Source organism: Corythoichthys intestinalis, chromosome 12, assembly GCF_030265065.1.
Source record: "Corythoichthys intestinalis isolate RoL2023-P3 chromosome 12, ASM3026506v1, whole genome shotgun sequence".
Taxonomy (NCBI): Eukaryota; Metazoa; Chordata; class Actinopteri; order Syngnathiformes; family Syngnathidae; genus Corythoichthys; species Corythoichthys intestinalis.
The window spans coordinates 54338116-54362345 of NC_080406.1; the positions used below are offsets into that span (position 1 = coordinate 54338116).

General features: G+C 38.6%; 1 protein-coding gene across 4 annotated transcripts in view; it reads right to left on the reverse strand.

The window, feature by feature from the left end:
• Positions 1 to 17196: 17196 nt before the first annotated feature.
• LOC130926713 (diacylglycerol kinase beta) overlaps positions 17197 to 24230 on the reverse strand; it is a 273453-nt gene continuing 266419 nt past the window's right edge. For 3 of the 4 annotated variants that reach the window (XM_057851809.1, XM_057851807.1, XM_057851808.1), the window contains one exon: positions 17197 to 22911. In XM_057851809.1, the coding sequence (XP_057707792.1) occupies positions 22810 to 22911 (102 nt within the window). In that variant the 3' untranslated portion in view covers positions 17197 to 22809. The remainder of the gene's footprint in view (positions 22912 to 24230) is intronic. The other variant, XR_009066272.1, reaches the window with a different exon arrangement.

Consider the following 24230-nt stretch of genomic DNA (forward strand, 5'->3'; position numbering starts at 1 on the left):
CTGCAGTTCATCCAGAGTGATCATGGGCCTCTTGGCTGCATCTCTGATCAGTTTTCTCCTTGTTTGAGAAGAAAGTTTGGAAGGACGGCCGGGTCTTGGTAGATTTGCAGTGGTCTGATGCTCCTTCCATTTCAATATGATGGCTTGCACAGTGTTCCTTGAGATGTTTAAAGCTTGGGAAATCTTTTTGTATCCAAATCTGGCTTTAAACTTCTCCACAACAGTATCTCGGACCTGCCTGATGTGTTCCTTGGTTTTCATAATGCTCTCTGCACTTTAAACAGAACCCTGAGACTATCACAGAACAGGTGCATTTATACGGAGACTTGATTACACACATTTGGATTCTATTTATCATCATCGGTCATTTAGGACAACATTGGATCATTCAGAGATCCTCACTGAACTTCTGGAGTGAGTTTGCTGCACTGAAAGTAAAGGGGCCGAATAATATTGCACGCCCCACTTTTCAGTTTTTTGTTAAAAAAGTTTAAATTATCCAATAAATGTTGTTCCACTTCACGATTGTGTCCCACTTGTTGTTGATTCTTGACAAAAAAATTAAATTTCATATCTTTATGTTTGAAGCCTGAAATGTGGCGAAAGGTTGCAAGATTCAGGGGGGCCGAATACTTTTGCAAGGCACTGTAAGGTGGCATACCAAGTTGCTCATTGCAAAATAACCCTACACCATACCAAAGGAGCTGATCCTGCCTGCAGCAAAAATAAAAACTGTCCCTTTGTCCAATGACACTGCCGTTTTTCTTCTATTAATTTTTGATTTTATTCAATCAATTTGTTTGGCAAAATGTCCTTATGAGTTAATGTTGCTAATCAATTTGAATTTCTTATTTATTGATTTTTGTAAATTTTATTTTCAGTATCAAATGGTCAAAAGATTCGGTGTAAGTCTACAGTTTGGATGTAACTTCTTTTTCTTTTTCATAAATTCAGGCAAATTGATGCACTTTGTCTTTTCTGTCAAAAAACAAAACAAAAAACAACGTCAGTAAAGTTATACTTTAATGTAAGTTCACCTATATCACTTTTTTTCTTTGATGTTATCAAGGACACAATGTTATGCAGATGTGTACTTATTATCATTTTATAGACAAATGATACTATTCACAGTGGCAGCAGAGAGTTGGGGGGCGTGAAACATGTGCGTCTCCCTGGGGGGGGCCCTGAATATACAAAATAATTGAGAAGCACTGGCTTAAGCCAATATAACGCAAAATCTGTTTTTTATATAGGACAAATTAAGTAAACTGTGCAGAGTGGAAAAAGTATATGAATTCCTCGACTAATGACTTCCCCAAGAGCTCATCAAAATCATGAGTCAGCCAACCTAGAGTGCTGGAAAATCACGTACAGTTCTCGGGAATTATTGCCTGAGGTAAATCATGACTCGTAGAAAAAAGGTTTCAGAAGTGAAGATTAGGAATTAACTTGAATGAGGCTGTACAGGCTTCCAAAAGCCTCTTTAAAAGCCTTGAGGTTTCAGAATGCTGAAAAGACTCCAGCACTCCATAGCAAACAACTTTTGGTGTTAACAATAGCTCTGATGGCTCTAGAACAATTGCTCCACCAAATTTGATGCCGCTCAGAATTACTGAGGGTGTACAATATATGTAGCGTTTCTGCAATGGATGTACCGATAGCTAAATTTTTGGCCAAAACCAAAAACTGAATATTGGAAACACTAGGCCGAAAGCCCAAAAAATACACATGTATATGGCGGAAAACACTCAGGTGTCTTGAAGTTCCGTCTGAGACCCCCAATTTGGCCATATTTCAAAACTGTCTTATATGCATGTGTTATACATCATTGGAAAGCTTAAAATCTCAATTTTCTGAGTGAAGAAAAAAAAAATTGTTAAAAATTTTTTTTTATAAACCCCTAAACCGTAACTGGAGGTGAGAGCAGGACAGAGCAGAATTAAAGACACAATGATTTTAACGAGCTATTATGATGTACTTACCTTGTTTCGATCCCAAAACTCCGTGTAGCATGTCTCACCGAGTGTCAAGACACTGCTGTGAATGGCCACAGCTGGACTTTTTGGGGATTTTATAGCTGAAACACGGTAATATGACAAGGGTCGCAATGCAGAAATCGCAGAAATTAAGGAGTGATTGAGATTTTCTTTTTCAAATATTTACCTTTTGAAACATTTTTTCGCCCAATTTTTCTTTGTTTGGATCGATTATTTATCATCTAAAATATCGGGGAAAATGAGACAGTAACAAAACAAAACAAAAAAAAAATACAATTACCGGTAAGCGATAGTTATGAGGTATATATCCGTGACCTATTTACAGACACTATTTCTTTCACTGTGACGTAATTTGTTTAAAAGTTCAAAATATGCGAGTAAATAATTTTATAAAGTCAACATCAATTAATGAATCTAAGCTAAAAATGTCGACATTTCAAACAATAAATATACAGTGGTATCTCTACATATGAAATGAATTTGTTCTAGGACCTTGTTTGTAAGTCGAAATGGTCGTATATCGAGCAGGATTTTCCCATAAGAATACATTATAATTCCATTAATTTGTTCCACAGGCCAAAAAAAATACACTAAATCCTTAATAAATACTGCTGGTACTATTACAAATGGCAATTACACAAAACAAATAAATTTTTTATAAAAATCGGAATAATAAAATGATAATAATAATAATGATAATAATAATAATTCCTGTAATAATCTAATGAATCGGGTTCTAATGTAGCGGACGTATTATGTTGTACCTGAACGCATCGCGTGGCTGACGTGACAGAGAGAGGGGCTAAGGTTGAGACTTACTTTCACTTTCAATGTTTTCTTGAGAACGTTTTGTGTTGTTGTTCGGAAATAAACGATAAATACCTAACGAAGCTGGCAATTTCTTTGGCAATGTTACCACAATAATAATTGTCACCTTAACTTAGAAAAACTGGCGAACGGTGGTCGGGGGAGAACCATGGAGATGTATTGTTGAGCCAGTTCATGGATGTGCACCCCACACTCATATTTTTCTAAAATTTGCATCATCATTTCAAGGGTAAGCGTCACCTTTTTCCTTGTTTCACTACCTGTACCAAACGTTTTGAAACCTGTGTTGATTTCTCTCAAGAAAATCCACCATGCGTTCGTCTGCGGCGCTGTCACGTCGTTGTATTTCGAGCATGTTGTCGGATGTAGAAACAAATGGCGAGTCAAATTTTACGTCGGATGTCGAAAAGATCATGTGCCGAAGCAATCTTATGTCGAGGTAACACTGTAATTACTTACCATCATTTTATGGCAGGGTTGAAACAAAAGCGGTTGTGCTGTATCTGCAGGGTACCCGCGGGTTATTAAAAGTATTAAAAAAGCATTGAATTTAGTTTTCCATTATTAAAGGTATTAAAAGCATTAAATTAGCTGTTGCAAGTCTGGAATTTTTTCACAGTGGTTTTAATTTTCAAGAACATCTCAATGCAACCCAAATTATATCCGTGACGAAGTTTTTTTTTTTTTTTCTTTAATCCAAGATGACGCGTAGAATTTTTAAGATGGGCTGCACCTCGTGCGTGCGTGCCGTTAGCATCATTTGCATCAACAGCAGGCAATCGCACAGTACTGTGTGCTAACGCAAGGAACTGCTCAGATGCCTTACTTGTTATGTTCGACGAAAGCCTCAACAAGACAACCAAGTCCAAACAGTTGGACCAACATGTGAGGTATTGGATCGGCGACCAAGTCGCATCCAGATACTTTGGGTCACAGTTTATGGGTCATGCGAAGGCAGTGGACCTGCTTAACATTTTAAAGTAAGTTGCCAATTTCTCCACTTAAAATGTGTTAGATGCAATAATGTATTCCTGCACGGTTTGCCTTTCGAATGAATGTGAATTTCGCCGTTTTAACTCAAGAGTTAGCCATGTTCAATGGGGTATTGGCAGGTGCGCTAGCCTTAGCATTGATAAACCGGAGTCGTAGATTCACCATCTCTCTCAGATACACAACACGGTTGACACTGTCTATTATTGGAACGAATGCGGGGTAACGTACTAACGTTGATCTGAATAACATGGCATGGTGATAGGCAAATTATAATGTAGGTGATAGTAAAACACCTCCTGGTATATTTAAATGTTTTTCTTGATTAAATAAGAGTATGGATTTTCTCTATCTGATTAAAAGAAATGTCTTCAATAGCTAACAAAGGATTAACATTTGTTTTGTATACTTCTTGTAATGTGATTAGAAAAAACACAATTGCCAAGGGAAATGGTCATGTGTAGCTTTTTTATTTTGTGGTAATTAATGGTAAACTACTGCCATTTAGTGGCTGTTTTTTTAAACTTTCATTGCCAATTGCAAGCACTTTACAGTTAAGGTGGCCAACTTGACAATCACCTACCTACCACCTTGACTAGGTCCTCTTAAAAGGGAAATCTGTTGTATTGCAAATGTAATTTCTGAAGTTGTTTTACAATAATAGTGTAAAATCCATTTTATCCTGGGAAAAAAAAGTTCTGAAAGACCTTATATTTAAATATGTTTTAATTGTATCTTCAATAAATGTGCATTCTTTTGTCAAACACACTTAGTAATTGAGGTAAAATTTAATGTTCAGTGCTTTATTTTTTAAATAAAATTCAATCTTATCTAAATAATGGGTGCGAGAAAAGTATTAATTTTCAGTTGAAATGGCATTAAAAAGGTCTTAAAAGTTTTGAACTTAGATTTATCAATCCTTGGGGGACCCTGATCTGTAAACCGGGGTCTCCAGGGTAAAACGGGCAAATTAAAAATAGTTCGGTGACTTAATGAGTCATGAAACTGCTATGGCAGCATATAGACACATTGCTCTATCAAACGCCACAGTTTTTGTGCTTAAAATACAGCAGTTTATTTTAAAGAGGGATGCAAGAGCAGAAACTGCTTTTTTATACTTACCGGGGTTTTCCGCCATATAGTTCATATTTTCTTTTTTAAAAAAGGTTTCATTTCATTATTTCCCGATTAATGCCTTTTGCCTTGGCATTGGTTCTATGGCTTGGGAAATTGAGTTTGAAAGGTGTCGATTCTGAAACCCCATGGGTGGGTGCAATCCCAGCGGCAATGAGCGCTGGGATCTCATAGCATTCTGTTCGGTGGATGTAGACACACACGTCATGGCCGATGAAAAACCTTGGTTGAATACGCTTTCTTGGAAGTTTGGGACACTCAAAAATAGGTCTCACGCCTCTGATGGCTAAGCTAAATGAGATCTTGATGTACGTTTGTGTGGAAATGTAGTTCACAATAGCAACAAAAAACAACCGTCATTTTCGGACTACAAGACACTTCTTTTTCCCTCATTTTCAATCCTGCGGTTTATAGTCCAGTGCTGCTTATTTCTTGATTAGTTAATAGGTAACACTTTATTTGACAGCGGCGTCATAAGACTGTCATATGACCGTCATAATTATTAAATGACACTGTCATGGGCATTAATGAATGCTTATGACTGATCTCCTTAAGTGTCATCTGGCAAATTTTGTTGCTAACTCAATTTATGTCCAGTCCGGATCTTTTACATCCATTCAAAAGTGAGATAATTTGCTGGATGACTAACCTGGTCGAGGAGGAGAGATCGCAACAACACTGCAATTCAGACAAGTTACATTGCTCCTATGACCCAGATCGGCAGTGAAGGTTTTGAGGGCTAAATCGAAATGTGCAAGAAGGTGCGCTGAATGCTGTGGAAAGCGCCCTCCCGATGCCTTCAAAAGAGCATGCCCGTGGCTAGAGCTCCTAGCCTTTTTGTTTCTCTTGATGTAGATTAGAATAACACAGCACCCTTCATAGAATTAATATAATTTATTTCATCTGAAAAACTACGCCAATAGTGTTAGAAGTTAACACTAATTTACATTAGCGTGGTGTAAATTCAACACTGACATGTGTTAAATTTCAATTATTCACAGTGTTGTTCCAACTCTGTCACTGTGTAACATGTTGAACACTTTCAAAAGTGTTGTTTTAACTGAGTCTAAGGGTGGCCTAATACAAGCACTTTTCAAGTGCAATTAACTCTGTAGGAGTTGAATTAACCCTCCCATATTTACAGTGTGGGTTCTTATGCTTTAAAGAATGAATGAATGAACATTTTGAATAGGCCTGCACAATATATGGTTTGAACATCGCCATCGCAATGTGTGCATGCGCAATAGTCGCAATTTTTTTTTTTTTTTAACATGGAAACTTTGGTTTTACTTCATCAAACCAGCCTGTGTGCAGTTACTGGATCCTGGATCCCTTTTATATACCGCAAGCCTTATATAAACTTATAACAGCATTATATAAATTTAGGATGTCCCAGATCTGATCCCATGATCGGAAATCGGATCATGCAATTTTTCAGAAGATTGAAATTAAGTGACAAGTATCGGGATTTTATTTTTACAAACATAAGCCCCTTCCACACACACTCCGAAAAAAATGGGAATATCATGAGATTTAACCACGCAGCAGTTATATGTGAAAACAATTTCCCGGGTCGACTGACACAAAGAATATATCCAGACATTTCATGGGTTGCATTTTAGTAATAAGCCCGGGACTTTCCCGGGAAGCGGTGTGCGTGAAAGCAGGCGTTAAATTCCTGGGTCACAGCACAATGGCTGATGATGTAAAAAGCATGGCGGGCCAATCGTCACTTCCTCCCTCTTCGCAGTAAGACAAAAAGCAGTAAACAAATATTGCAATTATCAACATAGCAAGGTGGAAATAACTAAATTAAACTGAAAACATAACAAAATTAAATTGCTATGTGACCGTACAGCAAAGGAAGAAAGTCCATTGTCCATCTTTGGAAATGTGTGGTTTATTTTGTTGCCGATGTTCGGTTCCGCAACTGCGGAAACAAAGTTGTACTTCAAAGCAGAAAACAACGGAGGGATGCGGTCAAGGGTTTATTAATTAGAAAAATACACACAAACGTGGAAAAGGGAGAAAAACACAATGGGTCCATGACAGTAGATCGACAGGGATCATTAAAATACTAACCTGAGCAGTAGGTAGAGAACCGATAAGAAAACAAAACAAAGATAGTGGGATTCTTCCTTCCCAAGCCAGCAGGATTCTTCTTTCCACCCTTCTCTTGGATCGCCTGGGCTTAAATACAGTCTTGATGAGCTTGAATTGGCTGCAATTACAATGTCGGGAATGCTCACTCCATAACAAACCATGATTTGACCGACATTGTGACCAAGCCCGTCGACGGGGGCGGGGGATGGGAGGGGGGGCAACCAGGGATGTGTTACCGGGCCTCAAGGCCATAGGAGCCCCTGAATCACCCTTAGTTTATTTCACTTTACATTCACATATTTCTTTTTTATTTAAATTAATGTCTAATTAAATATTATGTTCTACTCGATGTATACTTAAAAACTTTAACATATTAAATATTTCAAAAATATATTTTTTCCTTTTTTTTGCACAACGCTCCCCCCTGTCTTAGCAGAGAATGGTTTGACCGCTCTGGCGCACTCAAGTGCCAGTCATTTTCTTGTCTTTGCCACTGATTGTAGCTGGAGCAAAGCGAGCCTTCAGTAAAATGCAAATAATAAAAAAATACCTACGCTCCACCATATCAGAGGGTAGGCTTAACAACCTAGCCATTGTTTTCAAACTGCACTTTATGGTAAGTTGTGGTGCTCTCAACTCCGCACCGTAGTTTGGAGTGGACCAGCGATTTACTTAGCTCGTTCGTCGTCATTTCATCCGGGTCTTCCTTTAGGAAGGTGGCGATGTGCATAAAAAGCAGAGACACAGGCCTATCCCAAGCAGAGCTATTCAAGTTATCGGGAGAAAATTCTTCTAGTTTTAATATTGCAATTTATCGCAAGCTCCCCCAAAACTGCAATGATAGTTTTTTCCAATATTGTTCAGGCTTAATTTTGAAATAAGAAATGATGCAAGAACTTGCAGCCGTACATCATAAAAAAATACTGTTACATTTTTTTTTTAAGTATTGAGTCTAGTTGCTTAAATATTGCATGTATTGAAAGGCCAGAGGCCCACACAGCTAGCTGTGGTATTGATTACATAGAGGTGGGGGAGGGTCCGCCCTTGACCCTCAACAAAGACAACCCGAGGGTGAAACAGGGGGCTAATTGTTTTATCAAATCACATTTTCTGATTAGCGGTCAAGTTGTGGTAGCACCCTTTAAAGTCAATGTATATGATTTGTTAAGGTCGGTTTAACTTTTTCAAAATACTATACATCACTTAAATCCCCAAACAACAGTTAAACCCAACCTGTCTGCTGTATTGGTTAACATTTGTCTAGTCATTGTTGTGATTGCTACATTTCTAAATTCAGTCAAAGTGCTGAGAAAGTGATGAGTCCCATTGATGTTTTTTGTTTTGATAGCACATGAACATCAAATAGACACACAATGAAACATTAAAGTGCAAATGCAAACATTGTTCAACAATATAATAATATAAAAAATTTTGCATACATAGTTTAAAAGACTAAAATAAAATACATTCATCCACAGCACACTGTCTTACATTAACTTTGTTTTCACTTTTGAAACAGCACGATAGGCTCATCAGGGAGAGATGGTTCATTGGTTAATTTACATAAATATTGTACTAAATATTGTTTCACTCAAATTTATTAGCAATGCTGAAATCTGTGTCATTAATTAAAAACAATTGTATATGACAGTGTATATGGTAAAGTGTATATGGCATGAAATCTTGAATAGCTTTATCATTGGAATTAAATTTATATATTGAAACGATTCAACTATATACAACCATTGGGCATAGCACGGATGATGAGAAATGCCTCTTTAAATCTGCCTTTGCGCTCCTGTAATTATAGCACACTGGTCGCCTCCATCTTGGGGATGACATCACATGATGAGCGATTTCAGCAGATTTAGCAATGAGTCCAATGGAGGGGATTTTAAGTGATTCTGATTCAAGTGTGGATTTTTCAAGTGATTTTCTCGATCCAGAGGAAGCCTGTGACATACAGCGATATAGGTTTGAGTCATATTTGAAAGAGGAGGAGGATTCAGAACTCCCACAGAAATCAACTGTGGGAGTAATTATTAGAAAATGGAAGACATACAAGACCACTGATAATCTCCCTCGATCTGGGGCTCCATGCAAGATCTCATCCCGTGGCGTCAAAATGATAACAAGAACGGTGAACAAAAATCCCAGAACCACACGGGGGGACCTAGTGAATGACCTACAGAGAGCTGGGACCACAGTAACAAAGGCTACTATCAGTAACACAATGCGGCGCCAGGGACTCAAATCCTGCACTGCCAGACTTGTCCTCCTGCTGAAGAAAGTACACGTCCAGGCCCGTCTGCGGTTCACTAGAGAACATTTGGATGATCCAGAAGAGGACTGGGAAAATGTGGTATGGTTAGATGAAACCAAAATAGAACTTTTTGGTAGAAACACAGCTTCTCGTGTTTGGAGGAGAAAGAATACTGAATTGCATCCGAAGAACACCATACCCACTGTGAAGCATGGGGTAGGAAACATCAAGCTTTGGGACTTTTTTTCTGCAAATGGACCAGGACGACTCATCTGTGTCAAGGAAAGAATGAATGGGGCCATGTATCGAGAGATTTTGAGTGAAAATCTCCTTCCATCAGCGAGGGCATTGAAGATGAGACATGGCTGGGTCTTTCAGCATGACAATGATCCCAAACACACAGCCAGGGCAACAAACAAAGGAGTGGCTTCGTAAGAAGCATTTCAAGGTCCTGAAGTGGCCTACCCAGTCTCCAGATCTCAACCCCATACAAAATCTATGGAGGGAGTTGAAAGTCCGTGTTTCCCAACGACAGTCCCAAAACATCACTGCTCTAGAGGAGATCTGCATGGAGGAATGGGCCAAAATTCCAGCAACAGTGAGTGAAAAGCTTGTGAAGAGTTACAGAAAATGTTTGGCCTCCGTTATTGCCAACAAAGGGAGGGCTGAGGGAGGTGGAAGTCTCGACACAACCGAGAACCGGACATTGCTACCTTAGCACGGGTGCTCCCGCCTTCACCGGTCGACAGGGAGCATTGTCACCCACAAAATGCAAGCCACCTCCTTATCAAAATGTGTGCCATGATCACAGTATTTGTTTCACATCATATAAAACACTTATGGTGTTATACTTGTATAGCGCTTTTCTACCTCTCAAGGTACTCAAAGCGCTTTACACTACATTGCCATCTACTTACTGGTGACACAGCACCAGGAGCAATGCAGGGTTCAGTATCTTGCTCAAGGATACTTAGGCGAGTTCATCAGGGTGGAGAATCAAACCCACAACCTCTGGGTTGGGGGACAACGACTCCACCACTGAGCCACGCCATCCCCATCTTATCTTACTTCCTCGTCCGTCCGATGGTCCCTTGATTGTCAGACTTGTTTTGCCTATTTTTTGTGGTGAACAGGATCTTTTGGTAACCCAAAAAGGTTCACATCATTCCCCCCTGGTGAAGCAACAAAAACCTGCAGCATATTGAGCTGTCGTGACACGAAAAATAAACAAATTAATCCTCAAAATCAGCTGAATCCGCAGTCCTTCTGCACACAATGATATGGCTGTATAGTGGAGATGATCTCATTTACCGACGTCACATCCGCCTTCTTCCTCAACCTGAGACTCTAGCCGAAAGTAACTCATCTTCATGGCGCAGGATTAAAAAAATTGAGTAAACATACCGTACACTCCCACACACATCCAAGCAGTCCATTTCATTCAGGAGCAAAAAAATACACTGTGTAATATGAAATTAACATCTTTCCTGCGTCATATACACTTTAAGTCCCACCAACTTTACTGTTATTATTATAATTTTAGTTTTATTCTCGTTATTCCTTTTGACAGCACTCAGCCCTTTAAAAACTACATTATGAAAAGGTCTGCTCCAACGGGTCTGAATGAGTCTGACAAACTGCAAATTTCATTTACTTACCAAGGTTGACCTGCTGTTTTTTTTTTTTTTAAACCCAAATAGACACTTTTCAAAGACAGACTGTTGTATGTTTTTCAAATTCCAAATGGTGTTTTTGTTGGCTGAAATGCCAACATTTAAGGTTGACACTAATGACAAAGTATTGCAAGGTGAAGTTCCTCCATCTACTTTACAGTACATCACTCACATCGCAAGTGATTTTGGGCCAATCTGTAAGGCATATACAGTTTTTTGCCATGTTTTCTCTTGAGCTCTGATGTAGAACTGTGGTCAAAGGGAGTCAAAACACTATTACATAGTACAAAGTAATGCAATTTTGGACTATAAACTGATAATCTCCTCCATTTTGAACCTTGCTGCTTATAGAACAGTGTGGCTTTGTTAGACCTCTGTGAAGTTGGCCCCCCATCATACACAAATTCACATAAAAAAGATGTCAATCGTTTGTGCTTCGTTTGTGCTTATTTGTGCTGCAAAAACTGTCGTTTGTGCTACTATTGTTATATTGATATTGACAATTCTTTTATAGGTCATTCTGAGGTCAACTAGCCCCCCATTTTGATTAAAAATGGCTAAAAAGGGTGCCAATAGTTTGTTTTTTTTTGTTTGTTTTTGTTTGTGCTGTAAATAGTTTATTTTGTGCTGCTTTTGTTTTTGAAATATTAATTTTGAGTGTTGATGTCATGCAGGCCCCTATTTATTGCAAAATAGACACAAAATTTTGCCATTTGTTTATGCTAAGTTTGTGCTGTAAAAGTTTTTGTTTGTGTTGCTATCATTTAATAGACATTGAGATATTCATTTCGAGTGATGACGTCAATCGCAGCCCCGCCGCGCGGTTGACCAAACCGCCTTGTCAATAATAGAGGGGTGTCCCAACAACTAGCGCAAACGTAACACCAAAAAAATAGCACCCTATCGGGTCCGTTTTGCAGTAAATGGAGGGCTGCAAGTCACTTCATCACTCGAAATGAATATCTCAAGCCCCCCCATTTGAGGTTATGAGGGTCCACTGTATATGAACAAATAACCTTTTCTTACAAAATTTGTCGGGTGCTTGCTGATATTCCACAAATTATAGTGGTTACTTTGAAACAGTCATGGGGCACTCGTCTCTGACAACATCGGCGTCTCCAGACATATTTCAATGGGGCATGTGCCCCAATTTTGATCTGCAGTGCCCCAGTATATATTTCACTGGTTAAAAAAAAAAAAAAAAAAAAAAAAGTTTAGTTTTAAGTCTACGTAGCATAATCTACAGAAAGCGCCTATTTAATCTGCTCATATTACTCTATTCATTCCATATACACAATCTGTACATGGCTCCTTAATATGGTAAATTATGCACATAACTTTGGCTGTGAGGCATATGAGTTGATACTTCCGCGAAGTACTTTCAGGATATCTGAATACCCAAGTTGGAAAATCGTTCCGATGTGTGACGTTGTATTTTGGGATAAAAACATGGTTGCTAACTTGCTACAAAGAACAGCAGCCTATTTCAATGCTCCAACAATACATCACAAGTTGAGTGAGTGGTGCTTTTTATAGACATCATGTAATAGAGAATCGTTTTTTCGATTACTCCAACAACACATGAATGCAGCATCAATATTACGTTGCGTGTGCCAATCATATGATAGATGGTGCAAATGACACCTTCCCACCTGCTTTACAACTTAACGCCAGAAAAACTGACCATCCTTGTTGATGTTTGTCTGCTCGCCTATTCCCATGAATTGTGAATTTAAATGGTTAAACTTTACTCTTTACGTATCAATCAACGGTCAACTGCTGTAAAATACTGTGGTTGTAAATTGAAGCAGCAGATTAGCTGCCGTCTTTTAGCTAATTGGCTATGAATACAATGATAATTAAGTGCGATTTGATTGAGAGGCTCTCACTTGCTTGCTTTTGGATATGACCTCTAACAAATTTGTATGAGTGCTCGTCACAATTTTCAGTTGTTTTACAAGGATTTTAGTTGTTACTGAAGTCCCTGTAATCTGAACAAGATGTCTTTTTTTCTGTTTGACTTAAACAGCATTACTCTTGCAAATAGATATTAGAAAGTTATTTGCTCACAGCAAAGAGAAATGAGAGAGGTAAGCTAGGTAACCTACCTAAGCAACATAAACCACTGTTTACAATGCTTACATTGATACAGTGGGGCAAATAAGTATTTAGTAAACCACTAATTGTGCAAGTTCTCCCAGTTGAAAATATTAGAGAGGCCTGTAATTATCAACATGGGTAAACCTCAACCATGAGAGACAGAATGTGGAAAAAAACAGAAAATCATATTGTTTGATTTTTAAAGAATTTATTTGCAAATCATGGTGGAAAATAAGTATTTGGTCTATACCAAAAGTTCATCTCAATACTTTGTTATGTACCGTTTGTTGGCAATAACGGAGGCCAAACGTTTTCTGTAACTCTTCACAAGCTTTTCACACACTGTTGCTGGTATTTTGGCCCATTCCTCCATGCAGATCTCCTTTAGAGCAGTGATGTTTTGGGGCTGTCGTTGGGCAACACGGACCTTAAACTCCCTCCTCACCCTGTGGCGTCAAAATGATAACAAGAACGGGGAGCAAAAATCCCAGAACCACACGGAGGGACCTAGTGAATGGCCTACAGAGAGCGGGGACCACAGTAAACAAGGCTACTATTAGTAACAAATTGCGCCGCCAGGGACTCAAATCCTGCACTGCCAGACGTGTCCCCCTGCTGAAGAAAGTACACGTCCAGGCCCGTCTGCGGTTCGCTAGAGAGCATTTGGATGATCCAGAAAAGGACTGGGAGAATGTGTTATGGTCAGATGAAACCAAAATAGAACTTTTTGGTAGAAACACAGGTTCTCTTGTTTGGAGGAAAAAGAATGCTGAATTGCACCATACCCACTGTGAACATGTGGTTGGAAACATCATGCTTTGGGGCTGTTTTTCTGCAACGGGACCAGGAATATTGATCTGTGTAAAGGAAAGAATGAATGGGGCCATGCATCAAGAGATTTTGAGTGAAAATCTCCTTCCATCAGCAAGGGCATTGAAGATGAGACGTGGCTGGGTATTTCAGCATGACAATGATCCCAAACACACAGCCAGGGCAACAAAGGAGTGGCTTCGTAAGAAGCATTTCAAGGTCCTGAAGTGGCCTACCCAGTCTCCAGATCTCAACCCCATACAAAATCTATGGAGGGAGTTGAAAGTCCGTGTTGCCCAACGACAGTCCCAAAACATCACTGCTCTAGAGGAGATCTGCATGGAGGAATGGGCCAAAATACCAGCAACAGTGTGTGAAAAGCTTGTGAAGAGTTACAGAAAATGTTTGGCCTCCGTTATTGCCAACAAAGGGTACATAACAAAGTATTGAGATGAACTTTTGGTATTGACCAAATACTTATTTTCCACCATGATTTGCAAATAAATTCTTTAAAAATCAAACAATGTGATTTTCTGTTTTTTTTCCACATTCTGTCTCTCATGGTTGAGGTTTAACCACGTTGACTATTACAGGCCTCTCTAATATTTTCAAGTGGGAGAACCTGCACAATTAGTGGTTGACTAAATACTTATTTGCCCCAATGTATTACCCCATTTATGTTCAGACAAATTAGAGCAGCAGAGTGTAGGAAAGGTGAAGGAGAGATGGAAGTTGATGAGCATGAGCAGAGGTGTATTGACAAAAAGGGATATTCCAATTTTGATTTTGAATAATGATGGCTGGGGAAAAAAAATCACTTTTTTACTGAAACTTTTTATGGGTTGGATTATACAGTATATAGTTAAAAGCGCTATTTCTGACTTTTTATTGTAGATAAGTGCCCCCCCCAAAAATTGCTTGCTCGCCACTGTCCTATTGTGCCCCAGTATTTTATTAGGTCTAGTGACACCCCTGCCTGACAAACCAAAATGAATTAAAGCAATAATTCCTGGAGATGGAAAAAAAAAACAAATGTTCAATGTAGCAAAATGTTCTGTAATAAGAGTAGCATTTCTTCTTACCCAAAAACACTTGAGTTAAAGAACTTTAAGTATATTGCATCCAAACAACTCGAACAAGTAAAAATGAAGTTACTTATTGTAAGTAAAATTGGCACAGTAAATGTTATTACTCACCCTTGTGACTAAATATGTGTTGTTCTCATTCTGTCCCAAAATAATAATTTAAGCCAAGATGACATTTTAGTTAACTCTATTGTTGTTTCAGCAAACATGTAAGAGCACATGAAATGCCACAAACAAGTACTCGATGTACTGTACATTCTGTGCGGTTATATTGGTCTATGACATTGTCTGAATAGTACATATGACTTGACAGTATACATGCAATTGTTTTTTTCCAAACTTACTTGCACACGCACACAAGAAATACTTTCATTTCGTAGATTCTCAGTGCTTTTTGCATCAGCGTCGAGGAGTTGAACTAAGCATGTTATTAAAGGGAAACCAGGTGTGAAGGTGAAATACCATCACAACCCATGACATCTTCAGTCATCTCCCGCTGAGCACCTTACAAACAAGAGTGGCCTGAAGTCTTGATTCCCAAAAGTCGAATTCGAATGTGCATCATTATTGTGATCGTATTAAAAGCCAGCTAATAAAAAACATGTATCTGGCTGTTTCATTGCAAAATGCAACTTTTTCGGCAACTTGGTGGTCGTGTTTGGACAGGAATATAGTGACTGTTATTCATTCATGAATTTGTTATTTTTAGGGATGCACCGAAAGCAAAATTCTTGGCTGAAACCGTAAACCTAATATTGCAAATACTTAATAATATTACTTACTTACTTTAATAAAGACTTAAATAATAGTTTTCACATTTACGACAAGTAAGTGTACTAGGACTACAAATACATGCACATATGCTGTATATATATATATATATATATATATATATATATATATGCAACCTTTCGCCACATTTCTGGCTTCAAACATTCAAACATAAAGATATGAAATTTAATTTTTGGGTCAAGAATCAACAACAAGTGGGACACAATCGTTAAGTGGAACAACATTTATTGGATAATTTAAACTTTTTTAACAAATAAAAAACTGAAAAGTGGGGCGTGCAATATTATTCGGCCCCTTTACTTTCAGTGCAGCAAACTCACTCCAGAAGTTCAGTGAGGATCTCTGAATGATCCAATGTTGTCCTAAATGACCGATGATGATAAATAGAATCCACCTGTGTGTAATCAAGTCTCCGTATGAATGCACCTGCTCTGTGATAGTCTCAGGGTTCTGTTTAAAGTGCAGAGAGCATTATGAAAACCAAGGAACACACCAGGCAGGTCCGAGATACTGTTGTGGAGAAGTTTAAAGCCGGATTTGGATACAAAAAGATTTCCCAAGCTTTAAACACCTCAAGGAGCACTGTCCAAGCCATCATATTGAAATGGAAGGAGCATCAGACCACTGCAAATCTACCAAGACCCGGCCGTCCTTCCAAACTTTCTTCTCAAACAAGAAGAAACCTGATCAGAGATGCAGCCAAGAGGCCCATGATCACTCTGGATGAACTGCAGAGATCTACAGCTGAGGTGGGAGAGTCTGTCCATAGGACAACAATCAGTCATACACTGCACAAATCTGGCCTTTATGGAAGAGTGGCAAGAAGAAAGCCATTTCTCAAAGATATCCATAAAAAGTCTCGTTTAAAGTTTGCCACAAGCCACCTGGGAGACACACCAAACATGTGGACGAAGGTGCTCTGGTCAGATGAAACCAAAATTGAACTTTTTGGCCACAATGCAAAACGATATGTTTGTCGTAAAAGCAACACAGCTCATCACCCTGAACACACCATCCCCACTATCAAACATGGTGGTGGCAGCATCATGGTTTGGGCCTGCTTTTCTTCAGCAGGGACAGGGAAGATGGTTAAAATTGACGGGAAGATGGATGCAGCCAAATACAGGAACATTCTGGAAGAAAACCTGTTGGTATCTGCACAAGACCTGAGACTGGGACGGAGATTTATCTTCCAACAGGACAATGATCCAAAACATAAAGCCAAATCTACAATGGAATGGTTCAAAAATAAACGTATCCAGGTGTTAGAATGAAGAAAGGTGGCGCTACAAAGTTTTAACGCAAGGGGGCCGAATAATATTGCACGCCCCACTTTTCAGTTTTTTATTTGTTAAAAAAGTTTAAATTATCCAATAAATTTTTTTCCACTTCACGATTGTGTCCCACTTGTTGTTGATTCTTGACAAAAAATTAAAATTTCATATCTTTATGTTTGAAGCCTGAAATGTGGCGAAAGGTTGCAAGGTTCAAGGGGGCCGAATACTTTTGCAAGTCCCTGTATATATACACATATACATATACACACACACACATATATATACTACTTTTACTCGTACTAAAAGTACATGTTCTTGTGTGTACTTGTACTACAAATACTTGTACTAGCCTGTACGAGGACTACAAGTGCATGTGCTTGTACTAGAAGTACTTTTACTACTACAACAAACACATGTACTTTCCTTTGCTAGTCCTATAAGTATGTGTACTTGTACTACAAACACGTGTACTTGCCTGTAGTAGTACTACAAGCGCGTGTACTTGTACTAGAAGTACTTTTACTATAACTACAAACACATGTACTTTCCTGTAATAGTTCTACAAGTATGTGTACTTGTACTACAAACACATATAGTTGCCTGTACTAGTACTGCAAGTTTGTGTACTAGAACTACACAACAGTACATGGACAGTGGTAACTCTACTTACGAAATTAATTGGCTCTGGAAGTAGTTTCGTAAACTGAAAATTCAGAAATACATGTTAAATTTAGATAAGGCCACAATGTGAATTTATACCATCTTAATAAAATTATTTTTAAAATCTAGACAAATAATTTTCTCCATCTTGTTTTAAGTGTTAAACACTAGTTAACAAATTAATATGTAAGATTATTCCATTGCTGTACTTTAAGTGAAAATGACTATTTGTTTTTATTAAGCCCATAAATCTCAAAAGTTGGTCATTTTTCAGCTAAATCAAGAAAAAATTGCTTTCAAATAATGTCTTGAACAATATCTATTCTAAAGAACATTTCTGACGCATTTACTCTTCTCACCATAAAATAAGAAACACTCTAATATAACTTACTGTATCACAACAAATCACTTTTATTGACACAGATCATCTCAAACTTCTGAACAGAATTGTTTTTTTTTTAATGTTAAGTAAAAAATAGAACATTTTAAGCTTAGAAAAGATGTGTTTCAAGTTTATTTCACAATTTAAAATGAGTGATTTAGGCTTTTTTAAGGTTTAATTTCCTAGATTTGTTGCGTAGAATTTTATCTATTTTTTTTATCTATTGCTTGTGCTAAGGAACATGTTGCTTAGAGTGTTTTATCCTTTTTTTTTTTTTTTTTTAAAGATTGAACATACGTGATGTGTTGCTTGTTTTTTTCCCCTTTAAAGCCTTAATATTCTTAATTTGCTGCTTAGCATAAGTATTCTTTCCTATTATACACAAAATGTGACAAAAAATCAGCGTTTAAGCTTTTTTAACAATATTAAATACAGTGATGCCTCGACATACGATCGCTTCAACACACGTTCTTTTTGACATCCGACGTAAAAATTCGACTCACAATTTGTTTCTACATCCGACGAAATGCTCGAAATACGACGATTTACGACAGCGCCGCAGTTTCTTTGTTTTCCCACAAGACGGGCGCATGGCGGATTTCAACATGGAGAAAAGAACAGAGAAATCAACATGGGTTCCCAAGAATGTTACTGCAGGTGGTGAAAAAAAGAAAAAGGGGAGGCTTACACTTGAAATGAAGATGGAAATGTTGAAAAAATATGAACGTAGTGTAAACGTCCGTGAATTGGCTCGACAATACGGCTTTAGAATGTCTACAATCTCGACGGTCTTCCTCCGACCTCTGTTCACCAGTCTTTATGAGTTAAGGTGACAATTATTACTGTGGTAACATCGCCTAAAAAAATGGCTAGCTGAGTCAGGTTTTTAATCGTTTATTTCAGAACTTCTGCAACACAACATGCCTACTGTCTATGTCCACCGCAGCTGAAAAAAGTGAAAGTAAAAAGTTCTCCCTCACTCTGTTAAGTCAGCTACGCGGTGCGTTCAGGTACACCACGCAAAACACATCCGCCACATTAGAACCCGATTCGTTACAGATATTATTGTTATTATTACTATCATTATGTTATTATTCTGATTTTGTTTTGCTCTGTGTAATTGCTATTTGCACTAGTACCTGCAGCATATATTAAGGATTTAGTGTAGGTTTTCGGGCTGTGGAAAAACATTATTGGAATTATAATGTCTTCTTATGGGAAAATCCTGCTAGACCATGCGACCATTTTGACTTACAAACAAGGTCCTGGAACAAATTAACTTCGTATGTAGAGGTACCACTCTATGCTAATTTTTGCGTGAAATAAGTCTGTTAAGCCTATTTTCAGCTTAATGAAACCCTAGCTATTTTTCTTATTTGAACAAATCATAGTTAAGTAAAAATTTAATTGAAGCACTGGCAGATAATCTCACTTATTTCTAGTAGATTTACATTGAAAACTAGGGAACTTAACTAGTTTTCAGGAGGTGTGTTTGAGCAGTGGATAATCTTTGGCGAGATCAGCCAAACGCATCTCTCGTTCTTACTTTTTCATGATCTCGTTTCGTTTGGTTGGACAAAAAAATAATTGTTTGTTCTTCCTTTCACCGTCACTTTCTTTGGGTCAATAGGGAATAAAAGTGAATACACTCACACAAACAGACGGGACACCTCATGGCCCGAGGGGGGAATGAAGAGGACGCTGGGATACAAACTTACACATACAGTAGAGGTCAATCTTAGCCAATGGGATGCCAGAAAGATGCTAGGTAATAGCCAATAACAGTAAGTATGTTACGTTCAGTAAACTTTGCTGCAAGTAGCAGCCCATACTGTATTATTTTGTGTCGTAACCTGAAAATTCCATATGTAGAGATGTTTGTATGTCGAGGTACCACTTTAGTAGTACTACAAACATGTGTACTTGTGTGTAGAGTAGCACAGCAAAGCTTCCCATTCCAATGCAATTCCTCCAGAAATCCAATTTTCGAGTTTCTGATTGAAATGCAACATTGGCATGATCACGCAGCTGATTCTCCATTGCAAAGCACTTATCTAGCAGCCCGAATGGGAAGGAAAGAGATGAATTTCACTTCAGGCTAGTATTTTGATCCCTGTTGCAATACCATTTTTGGCCACCAGGCTTACATATTGCTCCCTTAGTGGAATTTCAAACAGCTGATCAGCATTCCGTAGATACTGAAATCAGTGACCGGCAACGAGTCACAATCACAAAGTAATTTCAAGTCGAGATAGTTTGTTTATTCCGAGATTTTCAAATGAAACGACTCTGAATTTTAAAAAACAATTGTGTGCGAATTCGACTTGAGGGGAAAATCTCTCAAGCCACTGGTCACGGTGAACAACACTGATAGGACGTGCTGAGCTAATAATTACAAGGATATATTAAAACACACTTATATGCACAGTACATGTGAACTAATCCTACATTCTTGATATATACAAATACTCATCTACTGCACCCATATGGTATACAGTGGTATGAAAAAGTATCTGAACCTTTTGGGATTTCTCACATTTCTGCATAAAATTACCATCAAATGTGATCTGATCTTTGTCAAAATGAAACAGATGAAAAAACTGTGTCTGCTTTAACTAAAACCACCCAAACAGTTTTCATATCTTAATGAGGATAGTATGCAAACAATGACAGAAGGGGGAAAAAATAAGTAAATGAACCATCACATTTAATATTTTGTGGGCCCTGCTTTGGCAGAAATAATTTCAACCAGACGCTTCCTGTAGCTGCAGATCAGTCTGGCACATCGATCAGGAATAATCTTGGCCGTTTCTTCTCTACAAAACTGCTGTAGTTCAGTCAGATTCCTGGGATGCCTCGCATGAATTGCTGTCTTTAGCATCGCAATGGGGTTCAAGTCTGGACTTTAACTTGGCAATTGCAAAATGTATATTTTGTTCTTCTGAAACCATTCTAAAATTGACTTATTTCTGTGTTTTGGATCATTGCTTTGTTGCAGCATCCATTCTCTTTTTAGCTTCAACTGTCTGACAGACGGCCTCAGGTTTTCCTGAATTCATTCTTAAATGAATGATTACAAGTTGTCCAGGCCCTGAGGCAGCAAAACAGCCCAAAATCATGATGCTCCCTCCACCATGCTTCACGGTGCGGATAAGGTATTGATATTGATGAGCTGTTCCGTTTTTCGTTCACACATGACGTTGTGTGTTACTCCCAAACAAATCAACTTTGGTTTCATCAGTCCACAAAATATTTTGCCAAAACCTATGTGGACTGCCCAAGTGCCTTTTTATGAACATTAAACAAGCAACAACGTTTTTTTAGACAGCAGTGGCTTCATCCGTGGAGTCCTTCCATGAACACCATTCTTGGCCATAGTTTTACATATAGTTGATGTGTGCAAAGAAATATTTGACTGTGCCAGTGATTTCTGAATGTCTTTAGCAGACACACAAGGGTTCTTTGTTACCTCTCTGAGTATTCTGCGCTGAACTCTTGGCGTCATCTTTGGTGGACGGCCACTCCTTGGGAGAGAAGAAACAGTGCCAAACTCTCTCCATTTGTAGAAAACTTCTGACTGTCGATTGATGAACATCCAGACTTTTAGGGATGGTTTTGTATCCTTTCCCAGCTTTATAAAAATATACAATCCTTGATCGCAGGTCTTCAGACAGCTCTTTTGACCAAGCCATGATGCACATCAGACATTGCTTCTCATCAGGACAATTCTTACCAGGTGTGTGTTTTATAGTGGGCAGGGCAGCTTTAAACCACTCATCATTGATTGGGCACATACCTGACTTAAATTGTTTGGTAAAAATTGGTTTCAATTGCGCTTTAACTCTCCTTTGGCAGACGGTTCACGTACTATTTTTCCCCTTCTGTCATTGTTTGCATGCTATCCTCATTAAAATATGTTGGTTTTAGTTAAAGCAGACAGTTTTTACATTTGTGTAATTTTGACAACGATCAGCTCATATTTGATGGTGATTTTATGCAGAAATGCGAGAAATTCCAGAAGGTTCAGATATTTTTCATACCACTGTAGTTGTACAAATTGACATTTACAGTATTTAGGACATTGGCAGCACAAAGCCACCGTTCCCCGGGATAATCAGGCTTCATGTTTCGTAGGAGGTGAATTAGGCCCTTCCCGAAATAGACAGATGCATTTAGAAAGGGGGGCTTGCAGTTTTAGCTTTGGTACATAAAAACCTGGAGGGGTCAAGCCGTTAGTCCCTGAGGGGATGTACAGTAATTGGACCACCGAAATATCAACTTTCAAATTTAAAGCCTCTGTCGCCAAAGTCTGTCTGATGGTACATTTAGAAGGACGCAAAAGTTCCCACATGTTTGCTCCCATTCTGGATGACCCGCTGCCATCCAGCCCTTGACAAAGGGGCTCAATAATGGATGAAGCTGCAGCGAGCGTTCATACAAGCTGCTAAATTATTTAGGATGGTGTTTCACGCAACTTGTTCTATGCAGGCTCCGTAGAATGACTTCCTCTTGTTGTCCTTTCATCACTTCCTTTGCAGTTGTCGTCATGATTGGCAGGCGCTTGGCATGCGTTGGCAGTTGACTGGAGCCAAGACTAGGAGAGTTCCAGCTCTGGTGGAGCTGCCTATGCTGTATACTGTACAGTGTGTGTGTGTGTGCATATGTGTGATTCATCATTATTTCATTGCGAGTTTGTTGTGAATGTGTTCATATGTTCATGTGTTCTGACTGCGGGAGCGCTTCTTGAAAAAGAAGAAGGGCGTCTTCTGAGGTGGACCCAGTAACATAGGAACTTGGTTCTTGTGGGTTATCCTGATCTGTAAAAAAAACAATACAATCATGACATATTTCTGGCGTGAAAGTTACAGTCTCTGCTGCAATGTTTTCAAGGTTGTCCGATGATAACCATGATGATATTGTGACACAGTGAGAGCATTTGCTTCTGGCAAACAAGTACAAACTGAAGGGAGGAAAAAAAGCCTCGCAGCACTCACATAATACAACAAAAAGCTATGGCTCTTCCACCCCCGCGAAGACCCGCTGTGATCAACTGAAAAATGTTTGAGTGCGCGAGGGAGTGCACAAAATAGCTGATGTTCTACTTCTTTCTTTTAATACAAACAGCAGCTACTGGACGACATGACCGCATTGGATGTGAAAAGTCCTAGGGTGGGCAGAGAAATGTGCAAACAAGAACAAAAGAAAGCAACTGTAGAAGCAAAGTATATTACAAAAAAAAAAAAAAAAAAAAAAATGAACATAAGATCAAGGATGTCCAGAATGTTTTACTCTACTAATGAGCCATCCAGACGAACATAAAAGTCAAAGTCATAAGTCAAAGTTTCAGTGACACTTAAAGCACCACGAGGAAACTTTTCAACCTATATAAAATATTTTCATAACATTTGTGATAATATGTCGACAGACAACTACAGTGGTATTAAAATGTATCTCAACCTTTTGGAATTTCTGCATAAAATCACCATGAAATGTGATCTGATCTTTGTCAAAATCACACAGATGTAAAAACAGTGTCTGTATTAACTAAAACCACCCAAACATTTAAAGATTTTTAATGTTTTAATGAGGATAGCATGCACACAATGACAGAAGGGAGAAAAATAAGTAAGTGAACCCTCTGCCAAAGGAGACTTAAAGAGCAATTGAAACCAATTTTTACCGAACAATTTAAGTCAGGTGTGTGCCCAATCACTGATGAGTGGTTTAATGCTGCCCTGCCCACTATTGAGACCACACCTGGTAAGACTTGTCTTGATGAGAAGCATTGTCTGATATGCATCATGGCTCGGTCAAAAGAGCTGTCTGAAGACCTGCGATCAAGGATCGTTTATTTGTATAAAGCTGGGATAGGATACAAAAGCATCCTTAAAAGTCTGGATGTTCATCAATCGACAGTCAGAGAAGTTGTCTACAAACGGAGAGAGTTTGGCTTTGTTGCTTCTCTCCCAAGGAGTGGCCGTCCACCAAAGATGATGCCAAGAGGTCAGCGCAGAATACTCGGAGAGGTAACAAAGAACTCTTGAGTGTCTGCTAAAGACTTACAGAAATCACTGGCAGAGTCCAATATCTCTGTGCACACATCAACTATATGTTATACTATGGCCAAGAATGATAT